We start from the raw sequence: 23,242 nt of genomic DNA, 5'->3' as shown, positions 1-23,242 counted from the left end.
CACCTACAGACCCTCATTATTGCTGTATCAAGTCTGGCCTTTGACCTGCCCATCCTTGAAAATCAGCTCTTGTGCCTCAGGTGGTCCAGACATGGATTATATTCTTCGACATTGAACCATTAGATGTAGCTGTAAAACATGACATTAGTTGTCTCATTGTGTCCAAGAGTCTTCAAAGTCATTTTGACCTTCAAGCAAAGGTCGCTAATGCTTCAAATGGACCTTATGCAGGTCCACGTCTGGATTAGAAATTAACCAGGCCTTTCTGTGTCATTAAAGGGGTACTTCAGCGCTAGGAAGATGAATCTGTATTTAAACTGGGTCATCAATGTAGTAGAAATGTGAAATTTATTTTTAATTTATTTTTTAATATCGTCAATTTGCATCCTAGGAGGAATTTTTCCAGAAATAAAATGCATAAATCTCTTGTCTCAGGGGGATATGAGGGGGGAAAGCTCAATCATTTGAATATACTTCAGGGTTTCTACTGATACAAAGCTATATGCTAATCGCTGAAGTAACCCTTTAACATCTACTGCTTTAAGGGTTGCCAAGTAATGATATTTTAATCCTTGATCCCATTATAGATTTTCCCAGGGTCATTTCCTCCTTTATTATCTGAGTCATTTAAATTACTCAAATGTTCACTTTGTGAAAAAGTCTGTTTTAAGCTGTTATACTGTTATTGTTGGAAAGTTGTTCAGTATTTACTGTTGTGTGATGTTATCTAAAAACAGCCACTGCAACCATTCCAAGACACTAGCTGTGTTTATAAAAACTTGAATCAATGCTGCACCCTGGTGGAGCAAAGTTGTATTTTTTAAATCCAAAACATTTCCCCTTTTTTGGTGTATTTTGTCTCCTTATTATATTAAAGGGGGAATAAACTGGCGAAAACATTTATTTATCATAACTAAGTTAAGAAGCAGGTGCCCTTTAATTGATTTCTTTCCTGAATATGCTTTCACACAAATACATCACATTATAAATGCAGAATTTTTTGAACTGACAACTTTATTTATATATATATATATATATATATATATATATATATATATATATATATATATATATATATATATATATATATATATATATATATATATATATATAATAGTCTAAAATATACAAATTTAACAGTTGGGGTTTTTTCTATTTTCTTTAAAGCTCATCAATTTGAGGAGATTGTCTTGACCAGGACCACACCCCTAAATGCATTGAAGCAACTGCCATGTGATTGGTTTATTAGATAATTGCATTAATGAGAAATTGAACAGGTGTTCCTAATAATCCTTTAGGTGAGTGTTTATATAACTGATATAATTCTTCAGTGGAGAATGATATTGATGGTTAAAAAAAATCTAAATCTGATTAACGATATATATATTTTATTTCACACGATAATTTACATTTTCAAGTATTTTCCACTTAATGCTATCACATCTTGCAGTACATTCAATAACACTCTTTAAGGAACAGTACATCCAAAAGCTCTATAAAACAATCCTAGAAGTAATATGCTAGTGTTTGTTCTATAGTCTTCAGAAGTCATACAGTGTGAGGAACAACAATTTCACCTGGAAAGGACGTTTTGAATGATAATTAGGTGAATAAATTATGACAATTTCCCTTTTTGATGACTATCCCTTTAAAGGGATCACATTTTTTTTAAACGTAGATCTTTCAGGGGTTTTCTACTACATATTTCAGTAAGAGACATCATTTATGTTTTATTAAAGGGATAGTTCATTTTAAAATGAAAATTCTGTCATCCTTTACTCACCCTCAAGTTGTTTCAAACCTGTATGAATTTCTTTCTTCAGCTGAACACAAGGGAAGATATTTTGAAAAATGTCAGTAAGCAAACAGTTAACTGGAGCCAGTGACTTCCATAGCATTTTTTTTCCTATATGGAAGTCACTGGCTCCAGTTAACTGTTTGGTTACTAACATTCTTCAAAATATCTTCCCTTGTGTTCAGCTGAAGAAAGAAATTCATACAGGTTTGAAACAACTTGAGGGTGAGTAAAGGATGGGAAAAAAAATCATTTTAAAGTGAACTATCCCTTTAAGCCATACAAGTCTTAACACCAGGGGATCCCTTTAACCAGGATAAAGTGAAATGACAATGGCAATTTGAGACGTAGGTTTAAATGCACATTTCATCCTTCAACATGTCAGCTTTGAGGTTTTGAGCTGAACGTTCACCACTAACGTTGCACAGATACGAATGGAAAGCCTACGGCAGCGATGTCCTTATCCAGTCTCCCAGAATGCATTTCTGTCATTATTCAGCTACAGTGACAGTATCACATCTCAGCCACCAGGTGGAGTCCTTCTCTGGATCCTCCTTACAGACTTTCCAAGTGCTCTGGTAAAGAAATGACTAACTTTCCCACAGTAAGTGTGTGTGGTTCCATTCAGCGCCACTTCTAGCGGTAACAAGAATGTTTTTACAAGATCCTCTCCAAATGTGTACTGCCAGAGAAAGTAAAGAGTGATGCATTAACTTTGGAAAGACAAACTGATTTAAACTTTCACTGGTGTTAAACTATTCCAAAACAAAACAGTAACTCACATGTTTGAAAGCATCATACACAGCCTTGAAGGCAGGCTGTTTGTCGCTGTGAAACACTCCTCTGTTGCCGTGCAACATGACAACACCTTCTTTTTCAGCAGGGATGCAGTTGCTGCCGTAGATGCAGTGGTCAGGACGGTAGTTCCAGTGGCAGGGGAAGGTAAATACCATCTCTGGGTGGACACACATCTGTTACATAGACTTGAAAGGCAATAAAGCTACAAATAATAAAATAAATCTTGATAGGCTTACCTGGATTGTAATGGAAGATTATATTAATCAGGTCTTGATCGCCCCAGGTAATGTTAAGCTTGTATTTTTGCAATAAAGGCATGAGAAGCTCGTCCCAGTGCAGGCCAACAGAGGTCATGTCATTCTGTCCAAACAGAGTAGGGTAAAAAAGAAGAGTTTTTAATATCTCTATCCAAAATCCAAGAAAAAAAGAGACCTTTGGCATCCTCTTCTGGACTAAAACAGAATTACAACATTAAAAAATAAAGAAATAAATAAGGCCTGGTTTTACAGACAGGGCTTAGATAAAGCCAGGATTAGCCCTTAGTTCATAAATGCAGCCTGGATGAGCACAAGAGACCTCTTTCAAACATATAAATATTTTTTTAAAACTTACAAACCCCAAACTTAAGTGTTTGCTGCCAGGAGTTTTAATATAGTAATATAGAATGTCACATGACATTTACAGCTCACATGACTGGTTTGCCTTTGAAGCAAAGATGGCAGCATCCAGGTCATGTACTTCTGCATGTGCCCGTTACTGAGTTCCTGAATAGGAACAGCTGAGTTCCCTGCCCTCTAATCTCACCTTGAAATGTGCAATTCGCATCCGGGTCAAATTCATCAGCATGACACCAGAGTTGATGCCAGTTTTTCCATAATATGGATGCCGGGAGAAGCGACTGTACCAGGCAATCCGCGGCTCCTCGTGCTCTGGTGCCACGGCTACTAACTGAGTGGAGTTAAAGAGCGCCAACATGTCCCAGATAAGCTCTACAGGCTGCAGGAAGAGGACATCAGTGTCCACGTAGAGTAAGGCGTCCACCTCCCTCAGAATCATCTGTAGAGAACAGAAAGATGAACATTTCTGAATGTTCTCAGAAAAAAAGCCACCACATCAGAAAAGAGTAATGCACATTTTATGCATTTTTTTCTTCTTTTTCTTTGGTGTAATCTGTTGTCATTTTAAAGGTACACTATGATCTTTAAATAACACAATTTAAATAGTATTTAAATTTAAGTCAATAAATCATCAATCCTTTTCCAAAACACTTATAATTTAGACTTTCATGTGAAATTGCCTGCATACGTCACTTTCCCGTGCATGTCTCATATCTGTAAACAGAGAAAAGTCGCTCCGACTACTTTTGCACAAGTAAGGTGGGCTAGTTGTATTGGTTAGTCGTCACAATGAGCAAGAAAGGTTGACATGGAGCAGCTAAATCTCAAACCTCTGTGGAATCACAGGTTTTTTAAAAAAAATAATAATGCAACAGATCTTTTAATAAAACAAGAATCAACATTGATTTGGCTTTTTGGAGAGGGCGTTTTTATTACTCAAAAACAGGAGAGTTCATTGTAAAGCATGGTCTATTTTGAAGGGTCATTTAATTATGGTTGATGCAGCATTGTGCTAGAATTCATTTTCTGTTAGCAGGTAGAGCTAAAGTAACATTGTCAGCTAGTCAGCTTAAGATTCTTTCATTCTGAACTAGTTATATCTCTTAAGCAGAATAGTGAATGTTTTATGAGCGGTAGGATAACAGATTCATCCACATGTTCACAAAGAGCCAAAGCACAACCAAACCATTGTTCTTACGCAAAATGCATGCAGTTTTATTTTTTAAACGCTAGAGGGTAAAAACTTAAATAGTGTACCTTAAGTGATCATAAATAACAATCTAGCAACAACAAAAAAGCAGCTTTTGATTCAAATAGCCGCAGATATTTTAAACTAAACATGCTATTTCAATTACTAAGACTGTGGTAATTCTCACCGGTAAGAAGAGTCTCTGTGATGCACATGGCTTGAAAAGCTGACTCCACTCTTCATGGTTCTCATGGGGAAATGAAATGGAGTGAACAACATAGCTGAATTTCATTCGGATGAAAGCTGGCCAGGAATCCAGCTGTACAAGAGGAAAATGGGGTAAATCTTTTATCTCTTTATAGTTTTTCAGTGGTTCGCTAGCAGATTGAAGTGCATGGAGTTTTACACTCTTGAGATACACAGGCGAAAATGTTCCCCTAAAATGACACATATCCCCTTTACACTGGAAAGATGTGCCAGTTATTGTGCAAAAATATAGAGCTGCATGTGCATATATGTCAGAAATGACAATTGGCTCAAACTAACCGCTGCTCTTATGTTGGTGTGTAACTGCTCTTCTGCAAAGATATGAAATCTCAAGTCTCGGCTGCTGAGCATGGCCGCGGTCTTCAGCATGTTGACAGCTTCTCCGTATCTCTCTCCACAAGCCACCACAGCCAGCTGCATCAACGTCTCTTGCTGTCCAGGTGAATTCACCTTGAGTACAACATCTCTGAAAACGGACAGTCAGTTTTAGCTTCATACTGAACCCTATAGATGGGCAGATACAAGCATGGATGAATAAATGACATGTTGGTCAGTGAAAGGAGGTTCTTATCATCTAGAAATGGTTTTAAACATTTAATTATTGAATAGACAACATGTTTTGAAAAAAAATTATAATGTGATAAAGATATTTTATGTTTAAAATTAACTTTGTTACAATAGTTTATTAAATGTATTAATAGGTCTCACAACAAATAAAAAACATAGATGGGCTGATAAAAGGATGGATGGGTAAATATAAATAAACAAGAACATAACTTATTTTCCAACAAATGGCCAGTGAAAGGAGATGCTCAATGATCAGAAAATTACAGAAATGTATCTAAATTTAAATTTTATTTCCTAATATTTTGCAATAATTTACGTTACAATGAGCCAATACAACGTTATTAATTATTTAACAATTTATTAGTTAAATTGAGTTATTCTGTCCGTTTTTTTTTTAATTAGGTGAAATTAATTACACAAATTCACCGAGGCTTATGACCCATTTGCCTGTAAACTCAGTCTACCACCTGAAACACAGGTGTGTGAGAGAGGCGTGATTTGGCTGTTTATCTGTTGCATTACTGCCCAGCATCACTGCTCTAGACCTACTTTTTTTTTTTACAGTTTATGCTCTGACTCCAGCACTTTCCTTGGACAATGAATAATTACAGGTAGGTGTCAACAGCTTCCACCATAAAGAGTGTCTCAAGTCAGTGTGGAATTACACAGACTCTTGTCATGTAACGTTACATCGTTTCCCTTTCACGTGGATTTCAGGGGTGTTGAACGTTTCCTGTATTTTTGACCTCTTATGTATATAATAGTAATAATAACAATAACAATTCAGATTAGTTAGTTTTCACCCTACCGGGATGCACTTCGTATTTTTAATGTAACTTTCCAAAATAGAGTTCGAACACATCCTTTTGGGAAAAATGACAAACACACCGTTAAAGTGTTAGTCACGTGAATTCCGCCTGTTAAACACACATTGTTATTAAATAAACGAAACATCTGATTACCCAAGTCTCTGTGATATGGTCGCAGTGGGTCGTTGTTTTGATTTTACTCCATTCATGTTCTTTACGAAGGACGGTTCCAGTTCCAGCGGCGCCCTAACTTGCTTTAAAAAACTTTCTGCATCGTATTTACTGAACAAAAATAGTAACGATAGAACAGCGATAACTATGCACAGACTAAATGTACGAATATATACACGCATTCTAAAGGGCACGGACACTGTTTTCACTTGCAATGAGTGTGTGTGCGTGCTGGTACTCGCCCACTAATGACCAATAGCGATGTCCGTTCCCTGAACGAAACGTTCATTTGAGTCGAATCTTTTCCAAGACTCCGATTCACTGATTCACAGAACATAACATATTAGTAGAAATGTTACCAATAATCGTCCTAGAAAATTCGTTGTATGACAGCTTTAACATTTAACAATGATAGCATTTTAAATAAATAGCAACATTAAAATAAGCAAAATATATATTTATATTGTAAATCACTAGTCAAGTCACTAATCACTAAACTGAAAAATACATGAAATTATAATTTACAAACATTAATACAACTTTAACGAAAATACTGTAATACACAGAAATACGTGCCTACCATAGACAGTAAAAATTGTGCCTACATTAATATGAGTATGACTTGTGTTGTCTATGGTGTTTTTAGAGCAAATGTCTATCAGAGACCACGTAATGACGTACATTCCTAAAGAACCACTGTATCGGTTCTTTGAAATGAACTTCGAACGAACCGATTCGCAAAAATGAGCCAGGCTTCCTATCATTAACGACCACCAGCACCATCCCCCACATACAAAGATCATCCCCCCGATGGCGTGAGAGACCCCTGATTCAACAAACCCTTCATGGGGTTAGGAATAGATTGAATGTAAGGAAAAAATTGAAGGGAACATAACATAAATATTCTATGTACATGTCTAAGCACACAATGAGTTGTATTAGTGATACTTCAAAATGGGAAAATACAATGTCCAACAGATCCTCATTACATTTTAATAATAATAATAAAAAAGCTTAAAGTTTGAGATAAGAAATGCTAAGAAATATTGTAAAAGTGATTTTATGATTTAAACAAGAACACAAAGCCTATCTGCAAATATGTTGATAAAAATCACCTTAAGTACATTTTCATCACAGATATTTGTTATAGGCCTAAATGTACTCAATTTTGTTGAATTTCTTGCAAGTCAAAAATGTGTCTTGATTTAAGGATTTTTTGAATTTGCACTTGAAAACAAAAATCATGAGGAAGAACGGGATTTTTTTTCCAGTGCATGCAGTTGAATTAAGCATTTTTTTGTTGTTGAATATACTGAATTTTACATTTATCTTTGGAATATAAATTAAGATGCTCTTTTATGAAATTTGAAAGTTTCATAAAAGTCTTCATAAAGAGATTGTGAAAACCAATCCACCAACCCCGAGTGGTTTATTCTAAGAGTCTCGATTGCTTTATATGATGAACTAAAGTCTTGTGCATTTGTAATCACATTAGGATGAATAAATTACAAAAAATATATATATTTGAAATACCCCTTTGTGTACTGACCTATTTTTGATTTTTCCAAAATTTAACAAATTCTGTGACATTGCATTAAACAGTAAATTCCATTTTAATACATTGATTCTGCAGTTCTGTCCATGTTTTCTGCATCACATAAAGCACAGGGCCCTAATTTTATTGCATGATATTGAATTTAAAGGAACTGTATGCAAGAAATGTATTTCAATTATCATAAAATGGCCCTGATATGTCACTAGACATTAAGAAATCATGTTAATTTAAAATACTTATATCACTGACAACAGTAGTCCGGCCAGAATATTGCCATTTAAAAGTTGTTGTTGCAGCCCTCAATTGATGTTGACATGTGTTTTGGCCTGAAGCTCCGCCCTCCACCTATTGACCAATCACAAAGTCAGTAGTGTTTCAGCATCCGGGTTGCCAGATCGGCTCTAGTTACCACAGCTGCAGCTACAAACGTTCATGCTGGATCCTGCAGCCTATCTGGCAACCTCGAGTCATGGGGGAGGGGGAGAGGGGATACACTGCTCTACAGTCATTTGAAAGTGATTGTAGTACCAGTTTTGGCCACAATCTTACATTCACTTCCTTTAAGACTTTCTGGGCCTTTTTAAGGCCTTAAATTGTATACAGTCAATTTAAGACTAAGACCCACAGGCCACATACACCCTGTTCTGTTTTATTTCAATTTTTATTATCATTGCTATTTTCTGTTGTTGAATTTTACCAAATTGCATGAATTAATTTAAATTATCAATAATTGCAATTTTACAAGTATTTGCAAATTGCAAGTATTTTTCATTGAATTATTCAATAGCCAATGTGACTAGTCATTACATGTTAATGCAATTCTTAATAACACACCTACTAGTAAAAATAAAAGTTTCACTAGTGTAATGATGGCTAGTAACTACATTTGTAGAAGTACTTTAAAAGTACATGCAGACTAAAATGTCAACATATATTCTGAATATTTTAAGAGTGCCTAAGGGGAGCATAGAAGAACTGGACTTTCTGTTCTTGTCTATACCAGAAAAACAGGCTTTCTGCTTTGTATTTCAGTCAGATAAAAGGAATTAAATGTTTCCTGCTGTATTAGGCAATGCCAGTTGAGAAATGTGATGTTGCTTTAATACACTGCTATTAGTTGTCAAGTAAGCAACACTCTTCATTGTCTCTGACTCAACCTGCCAGATATTGCATTACTCCTCATGGTGAGGTAAAAACCACATTTTGAATATCATCATCATGCAAGTCATGTGCATTTCACAGAGAACCGAAAAGACATTTCACCACACAAACAACCCAACTTCAATAATAATAACTCCCTTAATGGTCTGTGTTTTCCCCTGAAATAAATCTCTTGGGTTGACGACAGGAGTCTAAATCTTAAATTTTATTAAGAGATATTTCCTATACTGCAATATATTTATATACCACCATTCATCATAAAGTAGGGGATGAATTTAACATCTTACAAATTCATTTCTTTCTTTTTTTGTGACAATTTTTTTATGTATCTCATGGAATTAACAGAATTATAAACACAATCTAACACAAAACAGCATTGGTAGAACAACTAACCACACAAATGTGATGCAATCTACCATGACAAGTGTCAAAAAAAGGCATGAACAAGAACAAATAAAGAATGATTTTCTGTGTTTGAGTTTTTCTTAAAACCGTACAAAGTACCAGCAGGTGCAACAAACAATTGAGAAAGGAAGTACTGTTTCGATCACAGTTATTCATTTAACGCTCACCATGTAATGCATTGAAAGTACATTAAAGTTTCAATACACATCTGCTGCAACTGTCATTTATGTATAAGCAAGTGTGTTCACAACAACGTTCTAGTTGAATCAACATGTTTTTAAGCCCCAGGGCCAATTCCCAGGATGTAATGGGTGCTGTTGTAACAATTAGATTGTGGTTTTAAAAAATGGTTTATGAAAAAATAGCAAAAAGAACATGAATGGGTGTCAAAGTCCAAATCCAAACAGACAACAGCACTTATCGAAATTAATAATTCCACCACGTTAACTCAAATTCAAACGTCAAAACTGCTTTCAAACTCTACTGTTTATCTCAAGCTGACCTACTGGGCATTGTAACAAATCAAGACAAGAGTATCATGGTGAAATCCTATGTTCCAGATCCTATAACTGTGGTAGTAGTAGTAGTGAGAGATGGCTTATATTGCTGGGTTAAGTCTGTGTCTTGGTAAGTCTTGACACACATAAGCGCACACTCCTGTGTCTGCTCGTTTAAAATGGATATATTAGGTGCAAGAGACTGGAAGTAATGTTCATGATCCACGGGTTCCTAGTGAGACTCTCCGTTGATTGAGGAGCCCTCCCCACGCGGGGACGAGGATCTGGAGATCCCCTTCTCTGTGTTGTCTGAGTTGGATCCGCTCTGGCTGTGGTGGTCTCCAGATGTCGCACTGGAGGACGAACTGGGGGAGGGCTTAGTTTTCTCCTTAAAGTCTGTTATAATAACCGTCAGATCTCCCACTGTCACTTCCAGATGCTGTGCGCTGCTACGGTCCACATTTTTTAACCTAGGCCTGTAGGATGGAGAGCAATGAAGAACAGATCAGACTCACTAGTCTTGACTTAAAGGTCCACTGAAATCTAAATTGAAGTTTTTTAACTTCTAGTATGACTGTGTTAGCCTTAAAGTTATGAATAAGCTGGTAAGTTCCAAAACTATGACAAAATTTGCATTTAGGAGATATAAGCATTCAAAATGTACAGTCTCTCACTTCCCCTAAAACGAATCTCAGATTTTGGTGACATCGCAGAATTCACTTTCTCGTCAAATCTTCTGTGAAATCAAAATGCTCTCTAGAATCTAAAGCCTGCCCCCTACACTGCTGAAGCTGCAGCTGAAATCGGTCAGTTGTTAACACACATTTACTAATTTCTACATGGTGAAAGGCACATAGAACACTATATATGTGATAGGAAATGATTCAGTGTAAATATGCTTTCATTTGCGGTGAATAAAGTCTGTTTTCACGTTAGTTTCACGCACTGCAGCAGCACACACACCAACGGTTCTGGTCTAAATTTAGAATACAGACACGAGAGTGCAGCGCGGATCATATGCGCAAATCCGCGCAGACAACAAACATATCGCCCCATTTTAATTCTGCACAGAATGCTGCATTTCAAAGCAATATGGAGGAGATTATGATGGTGAACAGTTAGAGGAAACTGGCTTTACCAAATAGAAAGGTCCGCTCTTGCGCTCTAGTCAAACTGTATATTAACGAAATGCTATTGGCTGTTTCAAAAAAGGGGAGAAGCTGCAAACAGCTGGAGCTGTTTCAGGGGAAATTACGTCCACACATTGAAAATGCACCACGTTTCAAAGCACTTCAGTGGGCCTTTCACTTGAGCTGAAAAATTACACTTATTGTCTTCTAGTGTTGTGAAAAGTATCAACTTCTGTACCAAGTTGGTACTGAAATTTAAAAAATGTGACGATACCAGCATTTCCCTCTAGCATTTTTAATGTTGTTGAACAGATTTATAAACACCTCTGATTGGCCGTTGTGTTCACAAGCTCAACATTTCTCTGATTGGCCATTGTGTTCACACGCTCAACATACATGTCTGTGATTGTTGTCTACAATGATCAACGCATGTTTACAATGATCAAAACATGTTGTAAATAGATGTCTGACACTCTTCATGGAGCACTTATAGGTACACAAGGGAGTGTTTAAAAACAGGCATCTATCAGCGGATATATTAGGGACCCACTGAAAGAAGCATGCTTTAAAACGCTCCTGTGTGTATCTGTGCAAGTGCTCAGTAAAGAGCGTTAATCGTATCCAAATTACAAACACATATATTGAGTGTGTGAACACAATGGCCAATCAGAGACATGTATGTTGAGCATGTGAACAAGATGGCCAATCAGACATGTATGTTGAGCGTGTGAACATGGTGGCCAATCAGAGACATGTATGTTGAGCGTGTGAACATGGTGGCCAATCAGAGACATGTATGTTGAGCGTGTGAACATGGTGGCCAAACAGAGACATGTATGTTGAGCGTGTGAACATGGTGGCCAAACAGAGACATGTATGTTGAGCGTGTAAACATGATGGCTGATCAGACATATGTAGCCTAGAAATACAGACGCACCCTAATTTGCCCAAATTTTGCGGAAACGGGTGAAAACCATCCAACTGTGTCGGGTGCGGGTCGAGTCGGATGAGGGGGAAACACAGGTCTAACACGGGTTTAAAACAGTCACGTGCGAACGTAAACATGTATGCATATTTTTAGGAACACATCTACAAAAATATGTCTTCTCTGTATTTCAAGTTGATCAAATAATTTAAAAATAATATCAGGTTATTTGTGCTTGCGCCGCCGCGTGCCCTCCCAGGATTCTCTGACTTTCAAAAAATTATACAAGGCTTCAAGGGCGTCGCACACCAGAGGGGAAGCTCAGCGCTGGACGCGCACATTATATAGGTCACGCGGGAGCTCAGTTTTGAATCCACTTTTTAAAATTTTAACGCACAGCGGGTACGGGCGGGTGCGGATTGACAAAATCGGACCCGTGCAGGACTCTGCCCTAGTGGCAGCAAATCTAATCTGCCGCAAGTGTAGTCTAGCAACTCTCAATAGATTTCTGAGCTGGAAAAATCAAACTACTATGTTTGAGTACCATGCGACTCCGGAAGACTTGGAGTTAAGCTTTTCTTTGAGAAAAGAACGGCACTGAAATCATTCTTAAGAAGGGAAGATGTGTTCGGAGTTTTACCAACCGGATACGGCGAAAGTGTATTCTATCAACTAGCTCCGCTTCATGTTGCTCTGGTTGGTTGTAGCGCTATCCTATTGTGTGCAGAGGGAGTTTGAAAGACAACCGTTTATCCCGCCCCTCGGATTGAGCCCTGTCAGTGGTGAGTTCCCAGACCTAACATCTTGATGTGGGTCTGGCTAGTCAGGCTAAGACATATGTTGAGCGAGTGAACACAATGGACAATCAGAGATATATGTTGCGCATGTCAACATGATGGCTGATCAGAGGTGTTTAAGAATATGTTCAATAGCACTCAAAATGCAGGAGGGAAAGCTGGTATCATCAAATTTGTAATATTTCCGTACCGAATTTGGCATTTTTGACAACAATATTGCCTCCTGTAGAGCTGCTTTTATTAGATTAATAGATTTTTTTTTTTAAAGTGATAAACTTTGCAACGTTGACACCGTTATTGAACTAAACTGAATCAACATTGAACTTAACTGTGCCGATTTGAAACTACTGTCTTATGTAGAGCCGTATTATAATTTATGAATTGTGCAACATCAACAATTTTCCTGTTTATTGCAGTGAAGCTGCTTTAAACAATCTGTATTGTATACAGCACTATATAAATATAGATTAAAAGTGCAGTTCAGCAGCCTTGGTTTTGCAAGTATTTTATCACCCATAGGCAATTTAAAAAGAATTAGGGAGGCAATTAACCAAACTAACACCAGAAAGTTCATTTGAAGGCATACATAAATGTATATGTGAAAAAAACAACTCAATTTTTCATGAGGAACTAAACGACAATGAATATTTAATATACATACTATCATTCATTTAAAATAAACAGAGATATGGTGATATTACAATTTTAAATCACTGTTGTCTATTTGAATATATTGTCAAATAAATGTATTCCTGTGATGGCAAAGTTGATTTTCAGCACCACTACTTCAGTGTCACATGATCCTTCATAAATCACTATGCTGATCTGGTGCTTTTCTTATTAGAAAGAAATATTTGCAAAACCTGTCACTGAAAGTGGAGAATAATGTACAATAATCCTCAGTACACTGTGGCAGATCAAATATAATTTATATTCAAATAGTTTACAGAAAGAAACCATATACTGTACATTTTCCACAGAGTGAGGTACCTGTTACATAAAATGCAAAACATACACAACCAGTTAATTTGCTTGGGGAGTAGGAACTACACAGTAAATTCATGAACACAGGGACGGTCCAATGTTTGCAATGTTTCACCTCATTTTCTTGTGGCTGTTCTTTTTCAGTGTCGGTTCTCTCTCGTTCTTGTCCTTCTCCGTCTTTTCCTTTTTCTCTTTCTTGGGCTGTGTGGGTGAAGCAAACTGCTGTGTGACTTGCTGGGCTACCAGCTGGGAAACAGGACGAGGTTTCCTGTGAGGGGAAAAAATAGGAAAGAGTGAGAGGCGAGAAAGCGAGATTTCTCAAATCAGGATGACAAGCACACTAGGGCCAAATAAAAAGGACTATGTGGGGGAAAACAAGTTAAAACAGGCAAGTGTTGAAGCCAGTTGAGAAATCTTGCCTACACAGAGTAATCGGAGAAGAATGTGTTTTCTCAACAGTTGAGAAACGGCCACAATTTCACTCATCGGTTTTCCTTTATACAGCAGGAAGACAAAAACACTGGTAATTTAACTTCCTGATACACACAAATATCCCCCAGTATACTAACTTTTCACGCATGAAAAACATATCAAATTGAAAAAAAATGCAACAACATTTTATATAAATGTAAGACACGTGGGCTATTTTTAAATAAAAAAGCACTAGATTGCAATAACACTAGACTGTGCTGAGAAATAAAAAAATGTAAACAATACTAATTAACTAAACTAAATAATACATCCTATGGATGTAAATGACCAATTGGCCACTGTTAGAATTGCCCTTGTCCTACTGATGTTTGAAACTCTCCTGTTCTTATTTTAACGCATCAGTTGTTGCACCCCTAATTAATGACAGTTATACAATTACAGATTATATCTGGACCTGAGCTGAACTACCTATACTGATTTCAGACCAGAGCTCTGGATCAAGTCCTATCAGTAGTGTGTTTTGAACAACAGGGATATGCTGTGACTGTTGCTCTAATGTCAAGAACAACAGCTGTTAGACCAAAAACAGACCACAACACGGCAGTATGAAGGCCAGCATTGCTGCTGTCTGCTTTGCCAGCACACACAGTGATTTTAAAAACATTTTCTCAGTATCTGTGCACTGGTGCAATGTTTACGCTTTCATCCATAACCCCAGTGCTTTGGGAATAGCTAATTAAGTCACACATTGTGAAATTAGGACATCTAGAGCCTTAAAGCGGAGCAGCCAAGAACTGGTCATTAGCATTGATCCTGAGCACAAGGCAAGTGAAAACAGCCATTATTAGTTGTTGTTAGCGGTCTGCCTGCCTCGCTCTCTGCTGCATGTCAAGACCTGGCTGCTTGCTTTGGACTCGTAACACCCTTCACACTCAGCACTATTTCACGTGCCATTCAGAGTAAAAAATAAATAAATTTTTAAAAAAAATCAATCACTTTGTGATGCATTTCCTCTGTGCCAGACAGAGTGAATCGGCCTTAACATTCCTGATCCTCCTTATTTCTGAGTGTTTGTCATGAGCGAGTGAGATTATGAAATTACTCATTAGTCACTCTATCTCACGCATAAATGTTGCAACTAATCTTTTCACTTTATATATTATTTCAAGCTATTTGTTTGCTTTCTCATACTATTGTAAGGGATCTATGTAAGCCAGTAAATATTGGGTTAACTGTATATTATCCTACTTAATACATGACTACCAATTAAATAAATAAAATGGACATAATGGAATAACGGAGTCAAAGGCCCTGTTTACACCTGGTATCAAGATGCATTTTGGTCGATCGGATCACAAGTGAACAACGCTAAATACAGGTGTAAACGGGGTCTAAATTGTTTTGAACTAATGTTCCACTTTTGACCACTTCCAGAGGTAGTCTGGTCTTGAACGCATTCAACCAGATTGTTTCCGTAGTGTAAATGTTCATGTGGTCGAATGCGTTCAAACAGCCACAAAATAGCTACTCTCCATCTACCGGCATAATATTAAACATTATAGAAAGTGCGCTAGCCAGACAGGATTTAAACTTTGTAGGCTGAAGACAAATTTTCTATCACCATTACTGATTCCTAACATGCACTGACCACGTTTGCTGTCGTCTTGCGACTATCAGAACAGAAAACAAAAGCTGCTGCTCTACATGTTTATCCATCATCTCCATCAAGTACAAGTGTAAATTGTGAGCTTATTTTCTCCATTAGATTGAAAGGTCTTAAAAAGCCCTTACATTTACCTATCCATAGACTCTCACCTCGAAGAAATCGGGACAGAAGTGGCTGAGAGTGGACAAAAGAGACTGATTAAAACACCAGGGGGGCGTGTCTCACTCGCCTGCTTGTGATCCGATCGACCAAAACACATTTGAACATCATGTGAAAACAGGACCAAAATTATTTTTCTTATGTGACCAAAAAAAGAGACAATGGAGTGATATGAGACATAATAATTGCTTAATAAAATGTTTTAATTAAAAACTTTTTATTATTATTATTATGTAGCAACCATTTCATAAACTCAAGTAGAGACGCACCAATAATTGTTACTTATTGTAGATTAATAAAATGTTATATTACTTTATCTAAATACATTACAAAAAAAACACTAGAAAGCTAAAATCAATAATTTTTGTGTTACAAGTCAATTTAGGCACATCATTATAATGTACAGTATGAAAAAAACAGTTAGTGTTTTTAAAGATGAACTTTAAAGGGGCACTATGTAGTATTTTTGCAGTAAAATATCCAAAAAACACTAGGCCGGTGCTATATATTTTGTTCAGTTGAGTACCTACAATATCCCAAATGTTTTCAACTATTTGTAAATTGTGAGAAAATTGCTATTTTAACTAAGGACCGGGACGTTTCAGCATCGCGTTTGAGGAAGTCGCCTGTCAATTGCGTCATATCTGTGCTACCCTCGGTTTCGGGTTTTATTTGGCAGGAGTGCTTTACTCTTAGCAGTGTGAAGAAGTGAACGCACAGAGTAACCTCATTTTCGACACACTTAAATGTATCTAATATGATAAACAGAGCTGCATTACCTCATAATCATAACCGGAAGAGCGGATCAGTGCGCCGTCATAATAAAAGTCCCGGGTGTTTCGCGAGCCGTGTGTTTGAATAAAAATCGCTCCAGCAGCCGTGCTCAGCTCCACAACACTCGGCCCTGCTCTGCTTTATACTACAGTAACGTTAATAACCGCATTCATGAATGTGATTTCTGCCCGTGTCCTATTTTCCACCTGCTGTGAGGTAAAGATCACATGTCCCAAGATGCTGTACTCAAACTTGGCGTCATCAAACTACGCATATGTTTTGAATAGACGCCCTCAAGTGGACGGAAAGTTGCATAGTGCACCTTTAAGTGAACATTTGATCACGGCAAATGTAATTTAAATGTATATGAACATACAATTGAATTTTCAATTAGGGCTGGGCGATATGGAGCAAAAAATATATCTCGATATATTTTGCTATATCTCGATATACGATATATATCTCGATATCTTTACAGGAAAAATAACCCCCTAAAAACTACAGCAAAAACAAATATGCCAAATACCACAAAAAACTTTTTTTTTTTTTATTGAAGTGCAAAGAGGTAGTCAAGTGCTTTTGCGACATTTAAAATAAAAAACTCCCTGATTACATAAATAATAATAATTTAACTGTAAAAGAAAATAAATAATATTGCCTTCTTTTCATTTATTTCATGCTTTCAAAAGATGAATCAAAGACTCCCTATTTTACAGTTAAAGTAAACAGTAAGCATTTTGCCGAAAGATGGGGGCATGACTGTGATATAAATAAACTGTTTGTCATAACACCACTTCCTGTTAAATTTGTATCAAAATTCAAACAGTGATGTTTGTCATGAGTTTGACAAAATTCAAACTCATCATGCAGATCATGTAGGCTACACATGAGCTGAATTTCACGTCTTTTCCAGTTACAGAACGAAATATGAATGTCAGAAGGTAGGCTATATGATAATATGATACAGTACAACTGACAGAAGTGCACCGCGTGTCTCAGGACACCCGGGATGTCGCGTTTTTCACTCTTGGTAAAAACGTGAATAGACCTATTCATCATAATCCCGTGATAAAGCTGACAAAATAATAATAGTAATGATATTGCAATACTTTTTAAATGTTTTCAAATGATATGCGATCATTTTGACATTTTAACCGAAAACTATGCGATCAGTTAGACACAAATCATAAACTGGCATGATTGCGACCGCGTCTCGCACCAGTAGTGTCAATCACCTGACTGTGGGTGAAACGTGCGATTTGAAGTGAACTATGATGAACATTAATATTTCTTTATGAATTTTAGCAAGCAGTTGTGTTAGAAGGAAAACATGGTCTCTAAACTGAGTCCTGAACAACGTGCGCGCTTGTCAACATGATAACTAATCCTCACCTGGTTGTGGAAGCAGCCGTGTTCAATGAGACAACACGCGAGGGGAGGGGGAACAAAGCAAGAGGCTGGAGGCGCGCGAGGCTCCGCGAGCACAACACAGAGAAGGCAAACAAGCAAAGTGGCGGAATCAGAATTTAATATAAACAATATATCGATATATACGATATGTCCAAATCCATATCGAGCTGAAAAAATATCTCGATATATTTTAAATATCGAGATATCGCCCACCCCTATTTTCAATATTGTCAATATATATCCAATATTTTAAAATGTTTCAAATTTAAATTAAAATAATTACTAACCGATAACTGATTTGGTACCAATATGTACAATAAGCAAAACGTCATCGAATAAGTCTTTTCTTACAGAAGTGCACAAAAATTGTTTTCCCACATTATTGTGTTAAATCAGAAGGACACAAGGGCTGTGTTCTCTCCTCTGAATCAAGAGTCTCTCCGATGAGTTCATATCTGCATGTTTGTATAATGGCGTAATGACTATACTGGGGAGGCTTGTGTACTCATGGGCTTGAGTGATGGGAGGGGACACTATGATTAATGCGCTACACTGTGTGAACATGCAGTCTCCATACTGCTCCTTCCTTCGCTCCACTGCCAAGCCCCCTGTTTGACAGATGGCCCTCTGCCTCCCACCGTCCCACCTCTCCACACTCCGTTTTCGGCTGTTCTTTCCAAGCATTTGCTTTTTCTTTTAGCTGCTTTTCAAAATCCCACACTGCAGTTCCACATTGCTTCTCCCTCGCTTCGGTATCCAGCTTTCTCTCCTTTCATCAAAGGCCCATAACTGTCTGAATCAAAATGAGGTCAACCCGTTTGAGACGCTACAGACATGCGCTTTTGCAAAACATATGCAAAATTTCTCTAATAAATGATAACAGGCTCTTGTAATAACTGAATAATGTGGATGCTTTATGTGGCTTTTTATTTGGCATAGGCATGCTGGGAACGCTTCCTCAGACTGCATTAGTTTCGCCTTTTTGGGCAAAGAGACGAGAACTCACAGTGCAGCGCTCCGGGTTTCTGCACACACGCAATTAGAGAGGATTTCCCATGCTGCTCAACTCCTTCAAACGGCACACTGGTATGTATGTGTGTATATATATTTCAGAAATATGTAAAGATAGTTTATAATAATGTATTATAGTATATTATATAAATAATATTAAAAAATAACAATAAAAAAATAGATATAGATACATAAAATGTGTATGTATATGTGTTTGTATACGCATGTATATTGTGCATATATATTTTGCACCATCGTATAATTATAATTACAATAATTTTAAGCACCCCCCTGAAGAAAAAGTGTCCAACTGGGTCAGGTAAATCTAGAACCAGCCTAATTATAAATAGCTTCCTTAAGACCAACTGACTAGCTGGTTTTGCACATTTCTACCATAGAGTATGTATTTTTGCACCGTTAAGCATAAAAAACATGACTGTGACTGCAAAATATGAAGGTTAGATGTATGCATTCCTCAGTAATCATTTGCAATCAAAATCCCATCATCACCTTCCCAACTGTCATGAAGGATGATTGGTCATTCAGTTCTCTTATCGATACCTCTATACAGTGCACAGGTTGTGTCAACAAATTATAATCGACTGCCTTAAATTTGTTGTGACAGCACAAGTGTACATTAGTGTCAAGTCAAATAGAGCTCCAACATGAAAGAAAACATAATATAGCGCTCTTTTTCTCAATCTGTCATCGTGAGAGGTCTTGAGTAAAAAAAGAAAGTGCCTGGTCTAGAGGGGACATTCTCTGTATTTGTGGTAATTGAATGGTATAATATTCTCTCCTGCAGAGTGAATGCTTTTGCTGAGGGGCAAAGAGTGTCGGTACACTGAAATTAGGTTTGCCGGCAGGTTCTAGGGGTCAACAGGGGAATGGCTTGAAATGCTCAACAAGAAGCTCTGCAGCTTCATCAATTAACTGTCAGTCTGTCAGCGCAAGGTAACTAAACAAACCACTCTTCGAACAAAAGCAAATACAGCCAAAAGCAATAGTGTCAAAGCAACATTTAAAAAAAAAAAAAAAAAAAAAAAAAAAAAAAAAAAAATCACATAGGGGCTTGTATTATGTGATTTAAAGACAGATTTCACCTTAAAATAAATCTTTCACCCTCACATTGTTCCAAACCTGTATGAATTTCTTACAATTTGTGGAAAACAAAGATTTATATATAATGAATATGACTAATCCACTTTGGATAAAAGTCAATGAAAGTCACATAATGAAAGTCCAACCAGAACCGCACTGACTTTCATTCTACTGATGAAGAGAGAAAAATAATTATATAAAGTATAAATTTTTCATAATATCTTTCTGAAAAACCCATGCAAACAGCAAACATGCTCTAAATTAACCACACATCAGTCAGGCTCAGCTAAATCGTGGCCTTATAAAACATTTATCTGCTATCCGCTGCACAAAACCGCAATCTATACAAGCACCCTGTTGTCGTTCCCATTTGACGGTTGCTTGGAAAGATGATGAAGCTAAAAAGCAGCAATCAGAAACAATGCATGTCCTTTGCGTTTAAGTATACAATTGCTTGCCAAAATACAGCACAACAGTCGAATTATTGGAGAAAAGTGAACATGCGGTATGTCAAGGAGCTCTCCATTCCTCGTAAATAAATGACCTGTGAGTATCACACAATCAAGAGAACATCATCATTAAAACCCATCATTTGCAGCCATCTCTGCGGCATTATAACAGGGCAGATGTGCAATCATGGGCTTATTTATGGGTATGAGTGTCCGTGCGTGTGTGTGTGTGCATCCTGATGTGATGATGCCTCCTCTGATGACAGCATTCTTGATTAAGCCGTTGAATGCAAATGAGTTCAGGCCGTCTGGACGCCAGCTGCTGCGGTGGCCTGGACGAGTGACAGCACCCCACCCCCACATAAAAATCCTCCGCCCTCCCACACGCTCTTTTGCAGTGAAAACGAAAATTTGTTGGCTTCAAATAACTGCTGTCATACTTTAATTTAGCAGTGGTAATGAGATCTAAAACTTCAAAGATAATTAAGGCTTTATAAACAATCTCCCTTAAGAAAGACGATCATTATCTGGTGCTGAGCTGAGGTCTGTCATCATCATCATCATCATCTGCTTTTAGTGTGCGTTTATGTTCCGAAACGCAGATGAGGAATGTTTTACTTCCTGACCTGATCTCATCTTAATGACATAAGGGAAATAACTGACTGCCGACTTCGTCGCTGACTGTTCCAAAACAGGATTTTTATGACGGATGAGATGAAGGTGAGAAAATACGAGCCCATTAAATGTCTTCTTTGATGAGGTCATTAACGCTCTCTCCTGGATCCGTGCCACAGGATAGATGCTATCTGCAAGGCTAATATAAGAGCATCGGCTGATACCGACTGCAGATTCTCCGAAAAAAACATATTGCACAGGACCACCCATTTTCTACAACTTATTAAAAACTCTGATTTCATTTGACTTTGTAGTTCTGTTTTCCTCTCTATAGAATTACTGTAATAACATCCTATGGTGCAGGCACATTAGCAAAATTTCAGTGAAAATGTCAGAGCTGAAAACAACAATCAGCGCCAATGCATTTCGGTGAAATTTCATGAGCAAAAAAGGTCTACTGTCAATAGCATAACAACATATAAAGCACAGCCCACACAGAAGTCACTTTCAAACCAATCAGCTTTCTATTGGTCAACGTGGCTAATTCACATGACCACATGAGTACCCGTTGCAAAATCAGCGTTGGGAAATTTCTTGCTCATGCAAAAATGCAGATTCCAATTGATACGACTCAATTTCTACCATAAGAATTCTCTGAACAAAAGTAAATTTGAGTGCATATTTATGATTTTTTTTTCTTAGTTAAAAATGCTCTATTACACGTCTTTTTCATCCTTACAAAGTATACTAACATGCCTTCAACTGGTCTTTACCAAACACATCATTAACATCAAGATACTTGGAAGCATTAGATGATACTGATACCCAGGACAAGTATTTATCTTCCCATTTACAACATAAGTAGATACCATTGGTAAGATCTGTGCGTCACAAAATTGTTTGAACTGCCAATAGAAAATAAAATTTACAATTATTTACTTATAAGTTGTGTTATGTACTTATCTATAATTACAAATGAACTGAAATACACCCCAATTAGTTCTGAAATAGCATAAATTGCTGTTTTACAAACAGAGCTGTTAAGTAACACAACACTGAGTAGTCACATTTGTTCCTGAGGTTATAAACATTGTATTAACTGTGTAATTATTAATACACAGAAGGCAAATGACCGTGTCTTTAAACATAGTGAGCTGGCTGTCTGGACAGCAATTCTAGCTATCGAATAAAGTCCAAATATTATGTCCAGGTAGGCAGCTCACTCGATTTGAGCATTACTCGCATTTGGACGTCGTGTAGCACTCACCGCGTTGACGTTCCCTTCCTGACATCGCACATCATGCATTTGAACGCTTCGGCGCTGTTCTTGAATGTACACACGCTGCAGTCCCAGTAGCCGTCGTCAGAGGAGGGCTTCGCTTGCCGTTTCGGCCTTCAAAAAGCAAAACAAACAGAGAGAACATCACATCTCGGACTGTTGAAATCTTCGTAACACATATCTGATCTTATCCATGCACAAAGTCAGCCGGAGCCCTTCGCAAGCGACGCGTTCTTTAATGAAATGACACTTTAGGTTGATAAAACAGCCAGTCCGCCATGGTGGCCACTCTGTTGCGTCTTTCTCATTCACGCGCGCTGCCTAATGGTTTGTTTCGAGTCCTGAGATGGATTCGAGTGTCTTGAGGCCACGGCTGTGGGAGTTTCTTTCTGTTTGTTTTTACCTCGTCGGACTCCTCTTGTCTCCCATGCTGCAGAAACTTTGTGCGAAGCGTGCAGGCACAGCCGCCTCTCGCGCTCTGTCCTCTCGCGCGGCTCCCAGCTGTCGTAGAAACTCCAGCGCAGCGGTTGTCACGTGACTGCGCTCGACCAATCCAGCGTCGATTTATTTACTCAAAAGTAGAGTCGTAGGCTTTCCTGCACCCCTTTTAAATTAAAGTCATTCGTTCCTGCCACTTTCCACGAATATAGGGTACAAAATACTGTCCAAACTTTTTGCA

At 37.6% G+C, this 23,242-nt stretch overlaps 2 protein-coding genes across 2 annotated transcripts; both read right to left on the bottom strand.

Moving 5' to 3' along the window:
- Window positions 1–1,988: 1,988 nt before the first annotated feature.
- On the bottom strand, window positions 1,989–6,602 carry gxylt1b (glucoside xylosyltransferase 1b). Its single transcript, XM_067427226.1, has 7 exons — window positions 6,196–6,602; window positions 4,946–5,132; window positions 4,587–4,718; window positions 3,398–3,649; window positions 2,830–2,953; window positions 2,578–2,750; window positions 1,989–2,477 (listed from the first exon to the last, which is right to left on the bottom strand). Exons 1-7 carry the CDS (start codon window positions 6,393–6,395, stop codon window positions 2,316–2,318), a joined length of 1,230 nt encoding a protein of 409 aa, XP_067283327.1. The 5' UTR covers window positions 6,396–6,602; the 3' UTR covers window positions 1,989–2,315.
- Window positions 6,603–9,119: 2,517 nt separating this feature from the next.
- Window positions 9,120–23,116, bottom strand: yaf2 (YY1 associated factor 2). Its single transcript, XM_067427227.1, has 4 exons — window positions 22,967–23,116; window positions 22,552–22,677; window positions 13,783–13,935; window positions 9,120–10,307 (listed from the first exon to the last, which is right to left on the bottom strand). The coding sequence occupies exons 1-4, from the start codon at window positions 22,990–22,992 to the stop codon at window positions 10,064–10,066; spliced, it is 549 nt and encodes a 182-aa protein (XP_067283328.1). The 5' UTR covers window positions 22,993–23,116; the 3' UTR covers window positions 9,120–10,063.
- Between the last annotated feature and the right edge of the window lie 126 nt (window positions 23,117–23,242).

This window comes from Pseudorasbora parva, chromosome 20, assembly GCF_024679245.1.
Source record: "Pseudorasbora parva isolate DD20220531a chromosome 20, ASM2467924v1, whole genome shotgun sequence".
Lineage (NCBI taxonomy): Eukaryota > Metazoa > Chordata > Actinopteri > Cypriniformes > Gobionidae > Pseudorasbora > Pseudorasbora parva.
The sequence above is the reverse complement of the archived record's forward strand: the minus strand, read 5'-3'. Positions and strand labels throughout refer to the sequence as shown.

Coding starts and splice junctions, on each gene's coding strand:
- gxylt1b (XM_067427226.1), bottom strand. CDS start 6,395: ATGCGTGTATATATTCGTACATTTAGTCTGTGCATAGTTATCGCTGTT. Junction 5,133..6,195: donor ACCATATCACAGAGACTTGG/GTAATCAGATGT, acceptor GTCCGTTTTCAG/AGATGTTGTACTCAAGGTGA. Junction 2,954..3,397: donor TGCGAATTGCACATTTCAAG/GTGAGATTAGAG, acceptor CTGTTTGGACAG/AATGACATGACCTCTGTTGG.
- yaf2 (XM_067427227.1), bottom strand. CDS start 22,992: ATGGGAGACAAGAGGAGTCCGACGAG. Junction 22,678..22,966: donor GACAAGAGGAGTCCGACGAG/GTAAAAACAAAC, acceptor TGCTTTTTGAAG/GCCGAAACGGCAAGCGAAGC. Junction 13,936..22,551: donor AGGAAGGGAACGTCAACGCG/GTGAGTGCTACA, acceptor TTCCCCTCACAG/GAAACCTCGTCCTGTTTCCC.